Source organism: Capra hircus, unplaced genomic scaffold, assembly GCF_001704415.2.
Source record: "Capra hircus breed San Clemente unplaced genomic scaffold, ASM170441v1, whole genome shotgun sequence".
In the NCBI taxonomy this organism is placed as follows: domain Eukaryota; kingdom Metazoa; phylum Chordata; class Mammalia; order Artiodactyla; family Bovidae; genus Capra; species Capra hircus.
In genome coordinates, this window is record NW_017213807.1 from 3,952 (window position 1) to 15,256 (window position 11,305).

An 11,305-nucleotide genomic window follows, 5' to 3' on the forward strand; every position below is an offset into this window, starting at 1 on the left:
GAAAGAGATGGGAATCCCAGACCACCTAATCTGCCTCTTGAGAAATCTGCATGCAGGTCAGGAAGCAACAGTTAGAACTGGACATGGAACAACAGACTGGTTCCAAATAGGAAAAGGAGTCTGTCAAGGCTGTGTATTGTCACCCTGCTTATTTAACTTCTATGCAGAGTACATCATGAGAAACGCTGGACTGGAAGAAGCACAAGCTGGAATCAAGATTGCTGGGAGAAATACCAATAACCTCAAATATGCAGATGACACCGCCCTTATGGCAGAAAGTGAAGAGGAGCTAAAAAGCCTCTTGATGAAAGTGAAAGGGGAGAGCGAAAAAGTTGGCTTAAAGCTTAACATTCAGAAAACTAAGATCATGGCATCTGGTCCCATCACTTCATGGGAAATAGATGGGGAAACAGTAGAAACAGTATCAAACTTTATGTTTTTAGGGCTCCAAAATCACTGCAGATGGTAACTGCAGCCATGAAATTAAAAGACGCTTACTCCTTGGAAGAAAATTTATGACCAACCTAGATAGTATATTCAGACGCAGAGACATTACTTTGCTGATTAAGGTCTGTCTAGTCAAGGCTATGGTTTTCCCTGTGGTCATGTATGGATGTGAGAGTTGGACTGTGAAGAAGGCTGAGCGATGAAGAATTGATGCTTTTGAAGTGTGGTGTTGGAGAAGACTCTTGAGAGTCCCTTGGACTGCAAGGAGATCCAACCAGTCCATTCTGAAGGACATCAGCCCTGGGATTTCTTTGGAAGGAATGATGCTAAAGCTCAAACTCCAGTATTTTGGCCACCTCATGCGAAGAGTTGACTCATTGGAAAAGACTCTGATGCTGGGAGGGATTGGGGGCAGGAGGAGAAGGGGACGACCGAGGATGAGATGGCTGGATGGCATCATGGACTCGATGGACGTGAGTCTGAGTGAACCCCGGGAGATGGTGATAGACAGGGATACCTGGCGTGCTGCGATTCATGGGGTAGCAAAGAGTCAGACACGACTGAGCAACTGAACTGAACTTCACGTTTCTTGAAGGTTCTCATTAGTAAAGTACACAGTAAACGTGTAAATATGTGACAAACACTGACAGGGCTGATACTTTCGATGGGCACTCAAGGAAGTCTTCTGAGAAAGGGACAAGTGACCTGACACTCGACTATTCATTCTTTTAAACTGTTTCACAAACGCGCACGCTCTCTGTAATATACAGGTGACAGCTTCAATCCGTGCTGTGCCTTGTTTACTTGTTTGAGCTGTGCAGACTCCTCACCGCGGCACACAGGCTCCTCTGGCTGTGACGCGCAGGCTCCACAGCACACGGGCTCAGGAGTCGCGGAGCACGCGCTTAGCTGTGGTATGTGGGATCTCAGTTCCCCAACCAGAGATGGAACCCGGGCTCCTTGCATTGGGAGTGCAGAGTCTTAACCACCGAACCACCAGGGAAGTCCCAAGAATTCCTTTCTGTCTCCTGGGGATGAAGGCAGAGTGTCCTGCACAGAAGGAACAGCAGAGACAGGAAACACCTGACTCCAGGACAGGGAGGGGCATCAGGGCCAGAGGGAGGCAGCACCAAGAGCAGAGGGGGCGGCCCTTCTACAGACACACGTGACCTCCACGCACTGTGTCCATTGTACCTACATTTTAGGCAATTCCAGTTTTGACCACACCAGTCACATCAACCTTAGGGAAGACAGCATACAGGCCTTGAGATGGACTAGACCAAAAACCTCCCTGAGCATTGCTTCTGCCATTAAATTATCCTGCAGTGATTGGAATACTATGGAGAAGGATTTAGCAGAAGTAAAAAAAAATGTTTTTAATTAAAAAAAATACAAAAGCCTAATATAGCAGGCATTTTAGGTCAGTTCTCACAGTATTTAAGAATCAGCATTTCTGTGTCTTTTCTGCAGAAAGTCAAAGCTTACAGAGGGGCTGAGATCCTTCGTTAGCCAATTTAAACACAAAAAGCCAATTCTGGGCTCAGAGCACCAGTATCAAGGGGGGCCCATCTAGTGCGGAGCAAGCCAACACTGAACATAACCCAGGAGCCCGTCCATTCTTCCTCCCAGAAACCACGGCAGATCCCTGTCCTCTCTTCCTTGAGCCCCGATGGAATGAAGGTCACTGATAACAGAAACTATCTGACACTCACATCTAACCCACGTCCCACCCTAACCTCCCAGAGGAGCAGGAGGAAGCCCGGGAGTGACAGCCCAGTTCACGGTCACCAGACACAGCACGGGGGGGCCACTTCTCCTCCCTCTCTGCTCACTTGTTAGCATCTCCCTATAAAAAATACAAATATTCACCCAACTATAAAGTTGACATGTTTAAAGCCTGGACCCTAAAGAGGTCGCCAGGCAATCCCAAAGTGGTCAAATTCCCCCAGCAGTGGGCTTGCTCTCCTTCATTGTTGTTGCTGTTTTGTAGGTTTTTGTTTGTTTGTTTTTGCCTCATGGCTTGTGGGATCTTACTTCCTGATCAGGGATTGAACTCAGGGCTCTCAGCGCAGAGTCCTAACCACTGAACATCAGGGAATGCCCTCCTTTTGTATTTCTAATTGCTTTGCATTGCCAGTGCTCAACCAGGTAGCCCACATAAACCTAGAAATCATATTTGCAAAATGTTTTTCTACACATATGAATATATGCACAAACATAAAAGTACAAAGACATACAAGATGTTTGCACTTTAATGATGTATATCACAAGTTACGGGGCCTCCCTGGTGGATCAGTCAGTAAAGAGTCTGCCTGCAGTGCAGGAGATCCAGGCCTCCCTGGGTAGGGAAGAGCCCCTGGAGAAGGAAAAGGCAACCCACTCCAGTATTCTTGCCTGGAGAAACCCCATGGACAGAAGAGCCTGGTGGGCTACAGTCCATAGGGTCGCAAAGAGTTGGACATGACTCAGTGACTAACACTTTCATTATAAGTTACATCATAAAATGCATACCTATTACCATGAATGACAAATTTCAAACCAATACAAATAAAAACTAGAAGCCTATTAGGAGTGTGTCCTGAGCTGAAAGACTGAGGTCCTCAAACACTCAGGGCACAGCAGAGCCTGTCTCACTTTCTTCATAAACATGTTAATACTTTCCTGAGTTCAGCAGGCCCTCTTGAATGGTCTCTTTTGTCACTCTTTGCCCCAGCATTTCCAAGGCATCCATCAGGGTGTTGACTGAGGTCCTCTGTTCCTTCTTGGTGACTGGCAGTATTTCACACAAGGCATCCGGAGAGACCCAGGCCTATTCTCTGCCCACAAGGATCTCATTTCATGTGAGGCCCAACTGCCTCAGGAGCGAATCACAGAAGTCACAAGGAAAAGATAGCTGCAAAGTCACTGAAGAATAGCTTCAGGCCTAGGTTGGGGGAAAGTCACAGACACAGAGTTGGAACAGGCTTTCACAAAGGCAGAGGACCCTCAATTCAGGCCTAGACTTCAGGATGGGAACCCGAGGAGCTCCCCCTGCTGGTAAGCCTGCTGCTCTGCGCCCCTGACCTGCTTCCCAGCAGCAGAGAAGCAAGCCACAGGGGCACTGGGCATTGGGCTTCGCCAGCACCCAGAGCAGCTGGGGGCAGCCCAGGCCAGCAGGGAGTCCTGCCCTAAGCAGGGGTGAGGGCCCATCTGGAAGAGGAGACTGCTGTCACAGAGGGAGAAGGCATCCGTGATAGGAGACAGAGGGTGGGACAGCGAGGGGCAACAGACCTCAGAGGAGGGCGCCTGCCTTTCTCAGGAGGGTGAGGCCCCCGGGCTGCCACCTCTGCACTGGGGACAAAGCAGAGGCCTGGAGGGAGGAAGGTCTCCGGCCTCACAGCCCGCTCGGCCTCACTGCCTGACACTCTGGTAGAGCTGGATGGGGACAGACTCTGAGCAAGAATTTAATCATAAAGTGGAGCAAACACCACCCGCCTCATGGACTGTGTTGCAGATTCAGTGCTGTGTGTGTGAAATGCTGTGCACACCACCATCCACAGTACATAAGGAGGGCACCCAACACAAGTTTATATTCTCTGACAGTTACACTGAAAACATGAAAAATAACAATACTAGTTTTCATAAAATATGGTACTAATTCAAAGTATTCTAAAAAATTTCATTTCAATATGTAATATAGATAGCTAATGGGAAGTTGCTTTATAACACAGAAAGCTCAATCTGGTGCTCTGTGATAACCTAAGGGAGGTGGGATGGGGGCGTTGAAAGGAGGCTCAAGAGGGAGGGGATATATGTGTACCTATGGCTGGTTCATGTTGCTGTACAGCAGAAACAAGCACAACATTGTGAAGCAATTATCCTCCAATTAAAAGTTAAAATTTTTTTTCACTGCAATAGGTAGTGTTAGTTGCTCAGTTGTGTGTCTTACTCTTTGTGACTTCATGGACTGTAGCCCGTCAGGCTCCTCTATCCATGAGATTCTCCAGGCAAGAATACTGGAGGGGGTTGCCATTCCCTTCTGCAGGGGAAATTTCTGACCCAGGGACTGAACCCTGTTCTCTTGCATTACAGGCAAATTCTTTACCATCTGAACCACCAGGGAAGCCCCTCAACATGTAATCAATGTACAAAAAAAAAAAAAAAAAAAAAACCTGTTAACGAGACAAATTACAGTCCTTTTTTCTACCAACTCCTTGAACTACAGTATCGAGTTATATACTACAGCTCATCAGGTTTAGCCACAGTTCAGGTGCTCCACGGGCCTTCCCAGGCGGCGCCAGTGGTAAAGAACCTGCTTGCTAATGCAGGAGATGTAAGATGTGGGTTTGATCCCTGGGTTGGTATGATCCCTGGAGGAGGGCAAGGTAACCCACTCCAGTATTCTTGCCTGGAGAATCCATGGACTAAGGAGCCTGGCAGGCTACAATCCATGGTGTTGCAAAGAGTTGGACATGATTCAAGAGACTTCGAATGCATGGACAGGGGCTCCACAGCCTCCCTGGGCCAGTGGGTGCCCTGCTGGACAGCACAACCTCTCGGATGTCTCAGAGCGGGTCAACGTGGCCCTGAGCAACCAGGGAGGAGAGAGGATGGTAGAGGAGGGAAGGACAGAGAGGTGATGGGGGCCACTGTTAGAGGACAGAGGGGTGCAGGGTGGGAAAAAGAGGAGGGGGGCAGGGAGGGAATTAGAGTCCTGATGGTTCAGGGACAAGCCATCCCCTCTCTGAGTTGCCCTAACAGCTATGGAGACAGAAATTAGGACAGTGTCCCTCCTCCCTCCACTCCTGATCCACTGCCCAGGAACAAAACACTCACTTTGAGTGCCATCTGTTGGAACCAGCAGCCATCTTCTCCGCTGAGATCCTTCAGGTGCTGCTGGTTCCTGTAAAACACAATGGAGAGCAGCCTTGGTCTTAACCGGGAGCGCTAGATTACAGAACTGAGCCTAGTAAACATCTTTCTGAAATTCTGGCAGATGCAGCCATAAGCAAAACAAAACCCATGCAGGATCTTTGAAGGGAGCGAACAAAAGAGTCATTATTTTATATATGATTGTATTCTTATAAAATCTAATGGTTCAACAATAATACTGAAATGTGAATGTGTGGAAGGATGAATGTTAAAAATGATGACAATAAATTCTATAATGAATTATGAGTTGGATAAACTCATAAGGTTATAGAACATTGTAATACAAAGACACAGCCTCAACAAGAAATGAGCAATTTACCAAAGAAAAACACACATGGAGTTGAGGTATTATAAAACTCTTAAGTTAAAATGCTAACTTTTTTCATAAGAAAAATATAGAATAGCTAAAAGATCTCAATTCCTCCTAGATTAATTTATAAATTAAGGTAATACTCAAAAACCTCAAAATTACTAAAACGATATGATCCCAAACTGTAAATGTCTCTGTATGTGTGTGTGTATGTATACATGCATAATATATATATGTTTAGTCATTCAATCATGTCTGACTATTTGAGACCCCCTGGACTGTAGCCTGCTGGGCTCCTCTGTCCATGGCGATTCTCCAGGCAAGAATACTGGAGTGGGATGCCATGCCCTCCTCACATATATATATATATATATATATATATCACACACACACACACGCACACACATATACATAGTGAAAATACTTCTATATGTTGACAAAAATTTTACTTCAAGTAGATTCAACTTAATAATACTTTTGAAAAAAATGTGAAATTCCTACTATGATGAGGAATGGCTTAAAAGTATGTAACAGTCACACAGAAAAACATTACGTAGCGCTGACTCCATCACTGGGTCAGTCATGGGAGGAGTGATCACCCTTCGGTTGCCCGGGTCTAGATGAGGGATGTGGTGACAAGACAGATGATAAACAGCATCAGAGCTGCCGGTGGACCAGAACAGGGGGTGGGGCTCCCTCCCCTCCATGCCCGGGTCTCCCTCCATCACCACCTCCCCAGAGGAGAGGAGACCTGACCCATTGCCGCTCCCTGTCTCTACCACAGTCCCAAGCAAGCAGAAGGGCCAGAGCCCCACACTCACCAACAGACAGCCTGCCTGCTGCATCTCGGGACTGGGCGTTATCCTGTCAGCTTCTCTTCCTGCCAAGGGACCAGAATGGAAAGTGAATCTCCATTGGTCAGCCTGTTGTTGTGTGCATGGTCCAGAGCCCCAGACCCTCTTGGGGACATAAGTGCCAGAAAAGGGCCTTGAGAAAGCAAGGCACTGACCCAGGAGTCACAAACCCACAAACCTCTACAGCTTCTGGGGGGACACAGTGGGTTCTGCTTTCCCACCTACTCCTGTGCTGTGTCCCCCAGGTGGGCACAGACTCAGCACATCTGGGCTCTGCTGATGGCACCCAGACTCTGGTGTGATGCTAAGGGGAACTGAGTACCCCTGCCTGACACCCCCCATGCCCCAGTGCTGCCAGAGTGAGGGTGTCTCAAACAGTAAGGACAGGGCCAGCGCTGCCGACCAGCCTTAGGCCAGCTCTCAGCAGGCCAGTCTCCCTCCTACATTCAGCCTAGAGCCCTCAGGCCAGTTGAGGGAGTCAGGGAAAACAGCATAGGGCAAACCGAGGACCACGTCCACCCTGGGCCTTGTTGTGGGGCGGAAGCCAGTTACTGAGGGTCTGATGCTGCCCGATGCTGGAGAAACCGATCACCTTGTGCCAGCACTCATCAGAGAGACCGAGGAGAGAAGAGACAACCACTGAGTGGTGGGGAGGGCCCTCTTGCCGCACCTCCCTTCCCAGGGACAGGGCGCAGGGTGGGGGCTCAGACACTGAACAAAAAGCCCCGGGCCTGTGACTGCAAGCGGGACACTCTGAGTCTGGAGAACCCTCAGGGAGGAGACGAGAAGGGAGAAAATGAAGTAAAATGAAACCCATGTAAAATCTCTGTGCAGTGCTACTGAACCACCCTCTTCTCCTGCCTCTTCCCACCAGACTCGGCCAGGGGGAAGAGGGGACCGTCAGCTGAGTTGGGGGCCCAATGTGATCATGGTTTTGCAGAACCAGGTGAGGTGGGAGGGGTTTCCTGGGGAACAAGATCAGAGACAAGCCAGGAGGAACAGGAGGATTGGGGAGAGGGAGGAGGGAGCCAGCACCTCCTCCTTCCCTTCTAGAACCTCACCGTTAAAAGAAGCACCATACCACACATCCGACTAGGACAATGGTGATTCCAGATACAATTCCAATCACCAGCCTTGAAGTGCCTGAGGAGGGGGAGGGAGTTCCTAGCTCTCCAGGAACTGGGGCCTCCCCATGGGCCAGGGTACCTGATTCCTGGTCCACACACTTGATGTTGCTCCAGGGGTTACAGTGCGTGACCATGACCTTCCCATCAGGGCACCTGGGTACAGACACCAGGGATGATGTAGGGGACCCATCAGGGACAGCTGGCTGGATGAGGAGAAAGAGGGGGCAGCCTCCCATCCTGGATCCCCTGACAAGACAGTGGAGGGGGACAGGCTCTTGCTGTCTGCAGGGAGGGTCCCCTCACTCCCCCTCACTGGGTGGGAGAAGGATCCAGGATTGTGTACTGCAGCCCCCCAGACTCCTACTGAGTGTTCAGAGCTGTCCTTCAGGAACTCAGCTTCCTCTGCAAGGCCCACCTGGCCTCCCTGGGCTGCATGCAAAGCTCCGTGACAGGGGAGGGTTGCCTCATCCAGGTCAAGATCAGAAGAGTTTGGGCACAAGTTTGACTCATCCTCCAGTCAAACTTGACTATGAGGCCCTCTCATCCACCTGTTGACTCTTCCTACCAATCTCAGCCAACACTGGAGCATCAGAGGATAGTGAATTACTACTGGCCCCTGAGTCCCCCAGTAGGAAAGATTCAGGTGCTACTGGAGAACAAGGGGCTGGGTGTGAGGCCTGTCAAGTTGGGTCCAGTTTTATAGGAACCTTGAAGGAGCACACACGTGGCCTCATCATGACTTCTGTCTGCTGTCAGCACTTCCGTCTTTCTAGGCCCTTCCCGAGGAGATGTGGGAAGGGGCCACTGAGAAAGCCGTGCAGGACAAACGGTGGTGACCCCACAGGCACAAGGGAGCTCTGAGAGGTGGGAGGGGCTTCACGGGCAGGGGAGAGAAATGGATACAAGGAAACTGGGGTCTCCTGTGGGTTGGAAGCCCCCCAGGCTCCTGTGTCTCACCTGGTGCCTGCATTTTTGACAGAATTCAGGTGCATCTTCTCCACGGAAAGTGCCAGGTTTGCACTGACACTCAGTGTCCTTGGTGGGGGTACAGCGATTTTTTTTCTGCTTCTCCTAGAGACCAAAGATAAGGTTTTGAGGGTGTGTTTCCCTCATATGTCTCTCACCCCTTCTTCACCACCCAGATCTCCATCCACTCACTTCAAGAAGTAATTCGGAGGGCTTCCTGGCTGGTCCAGTGGTTAAGAATCCGCCTGTCAAAGCAGGGGACACAGGTTGCATCCCTGGCCTGGGAAGACCCCACATGTTGCGGGGCAGCTAAGCCTGTGAGCCACAGCTACTGCTCCTGTGCTCTAGGGCCTGTGCACCACGATGAGAAGCAGCAAGGAGCAGACCCCTCACCACAACTAGAGAAAGCCCTTGTTCCGCAACAAAGACCCAGAACAGCCAAAAATAAATGCATTAATCTTTTTTTAAGTAATTTTGGGGTCATTTTCTGTGGCAACACACATAGACCATCCATAGAACAGCCACTGTTCACGTGTCACCAACAGAGGCATACAAAAGGGACTGGGCATCATTACAGATTGCATCAGGGTTGGGAAGAAAAACGTTTTAGATCACAAATGAGGAGCAAGAAGTAGGGTGGGGTGAGGTGTAATCTGAGATGCTGTGGATGGAGAGGAACCCTTGGGTGTTGTCCCAACGGGTGATGCCCTGCTGGAGAGGCAGAGGGACCTCAGGTCATGAAGGCTGAGAGAGGCTGAGACCTCAGAGCAGAGGGCATGGCGCCCACAGGAGCCTGGCCCAGGATCAGACACATCACACAGCTCAAACCCAGCCCTGCCCCACTCCCCCAGGCCTTCTGCACTGTTACCATCCAGCCCCCTCCATCAAGGGACACAGTATTCCCCTCTTTCCAGCTGATGTTCTGAAAGACTTCCCTACCAGCTGGCATGTGTTATGCAAATAACTTCTGTTTTCATTTATTTTACTGACCTAAGACAAGCTGAAGACCTAGCTGGGCTGGAAATCAGGTTCTGACTCCTCGTCCCTTTTAAGTCCTATCTCATCACCCAGCACCCTAACCGCAGGCACAGAGACCACAGGTTCTGGACCTGATTTGCAAGTCATGCAAGGTAGGCAAGAAGGGAGGGTGTTTGAATGATTGGTGTAGTCTGTCCCATCGGTGCACGGGGCACAACCTCCACGGGCTTCTTCCATATAGAATCCTGGGGAGGAAGGGAAAAGCTGGTGAGTAAACCCCACAGGATTCCCCGAGGCTGGCAGTGTGGCTGGGGAGGCCTCTTTTGGCCCGTCTGTGGAATCCACAAGGGGAGCTCTCCTCAACCGGGCTTTCATCTTTTTGATTCTTCATCTAACACATACCCTAGACATACCCTAGACCAGTACTGCCAACAGAAATATATTACAAGCCACACATCCAAGTTACATTCACAGCTGGCACATTAAACAGTGAAAAGAAAGGTCAGGGGCTTTCCTGGTGGCTCAGAGGGAAAGAATCTGCCTGCCTATGCAGAATACATGGGTTCGATCCCTGGTCTGGGAAGATCCCACATGCTGCGGAGCAGCTGAGCCCGGGTGTCACAAATCCTGAGCCTGTGCTCTGCAGCTCGGGAGCCACAACTACCGAGCACACCTGCTGCGACTCCTGAAGCCCATGCGCCCGAGAGCCTCTGCTCCGGGAACAAGAGAAGCCTCCCAGGGAGAAGCTCAAGCACCGCAACTGGAGAGGAGGCCACACTCTCCACAACTAGAGAGAGCCCATGCAGCAGCACAGCCAAAATAAACGCATAGACATGGAGACAGGGTTGGAGACCAGTCTTAGAATCTACCTGGTAGACATAACTTCTGTTGGAGGCTCCCTTCCAGTGGGGCTGATGACTGCTGGGGAATTTCATCCTTCCTTACAGACATGGCTGAAGCAGGTTTGACCTATGGGGACAAAGCAGGGACAGGCATGAGTGGCTTCCACACTCTCACCCCTTCTAGGATCCACCCCACATTTCCTTGACCACTACCTGCAAAATGAAACAGAACTGGGACCTTTCTTCCCAGCTCTAAACTCTCATTTCTTTTGTTTGTCCCTTTGGCCTTTTGTGCTAGCAAGTAACTTTCACTTAAGGTTTTTCCCCTCTATTCTTTCCTCTTAAAGTATGTTTATTCCAGAAAGTATGTGCTCAGATGTGTCCAACTCTTTGCCCCCTGGACTTTAGCCATCAGGCTCCTCTTTCCATGGGATTCTCCCAGGAAGAATTTTGGAGTGAGTTGCCATTTCCTCCTCCAGGGGATCTTTCTGACCCAGGGATCAAACTTCAGTCTCTTGCATCTCCTGTGTTGGCAGGCTGGTTCTTTACCACCAGCACCACCTGGGAAGCCCAGAAAGTATAGGCAAGGAAATTATTTTTTATAAGAATACAGAAACCACAGAGATCCCCTTGATTAGAGAAGACGTCCAGTATTTTGTGTCTTGACTTCTTCTATTTGACCACATGTGTGAATACTCTCACGCTCTCTCTCTCTCTCTTTCTCACATGTGCATGCACACACACACACAGTTTCACAAATGAGGTTCTGCCATGCATACAATTTTTCATAATCAGGATATAGGATCACATACTGAGCAACGAACTTGTGGCTTTAATCCAACAAGCTGTCCCAAAAGGAAGCTGTCAGTG

The 11,305-nt window shown here is 49.7% G+C and overlaps 1 protein-coding gene and 1 long non-coding RNA gene across 4 annotated transcripts; both read right to left on the bottom strand.

Moving 5' to 3' along the window:
* Positions 1 to 2,926: 2,926 nt before the first annotated feature.
* Positions 2,927 to 7,585, bottom strand: LOC108635335. 3 transcript variants are annotated; one of them, XR_001917782.1, is made up of 4 exons: positions 7,115 to 7,585; positions 6,490 to 6,548; positions 5,263 to 5,329; positions 2,927 to 3,370 (listed from the first exon to the last, which is right to left on the bottom strand). It is a non-coding gene; the product is annotated as an uncharacterized LOC108635335 (long non-coding RNA). The 3 variants fall into 3 exon arrangements; XR_001917783.1 differs by having other exon boundaries at positions 6,490 to 6,627; XR_001917784.1 differs by lacking the exon at positions 7,115 to 7,585 and adding an exon at positions 7,026 to 7,067.
* A 582-nt stretch (positions 7,586 to 8,167) lies between these two features.
* Positions 8,168 to 10,670, bottom strand: LOC108635334 (tumor necrosis factor receptor superfamily member 10C-like). The gene is made up of 4 exons (XM_018045519.1): positions 10,463 to 10,670; positions 9,725 to 9,838; positions 8,808 to 8,860; positions 8,168 to 8,720 (listed from the first exon to the last, which is right to left on the bottom strand). The coding sequence occupies exons 1-4, from the start codon at positions 10,542 to 10,544 to the stop codon at positions 8,526 to 8,528; spliced, it is 444 nt and encodes a 147-aa protein (XP_017901008.1). The 5' UTR covers positions 10,545 to 10,670; the 3' UTR covers positions 8,168 to 8,525.
* Positions 10,671 to 11,305: the final 635 nt, after the last annotated feature.

Coding starts and splice junctions, on each gene's coding strand:
- LOC108635334 (XM_018045519.1), bottom strand. CDS start 10,544: ATGTCTGTAAGGAAGGATGAAATTCCCCAGCAGTCATCAGCCCCACTG. Junction 8,861..9,724: donor TTGCATGACTTGCAAATCAG/GTCCAGAACCTG, acceptor CTGCTTTGACAG/GCGGATTCTTAACCACTGGA. Junction 8,721..8,807: donor CCTCCGAATTACTTCTTGAA/GTGAGTGGATGG, acceptor TTTGGTCTCTAG/GAGAAGCAGAAAAAAAATCG.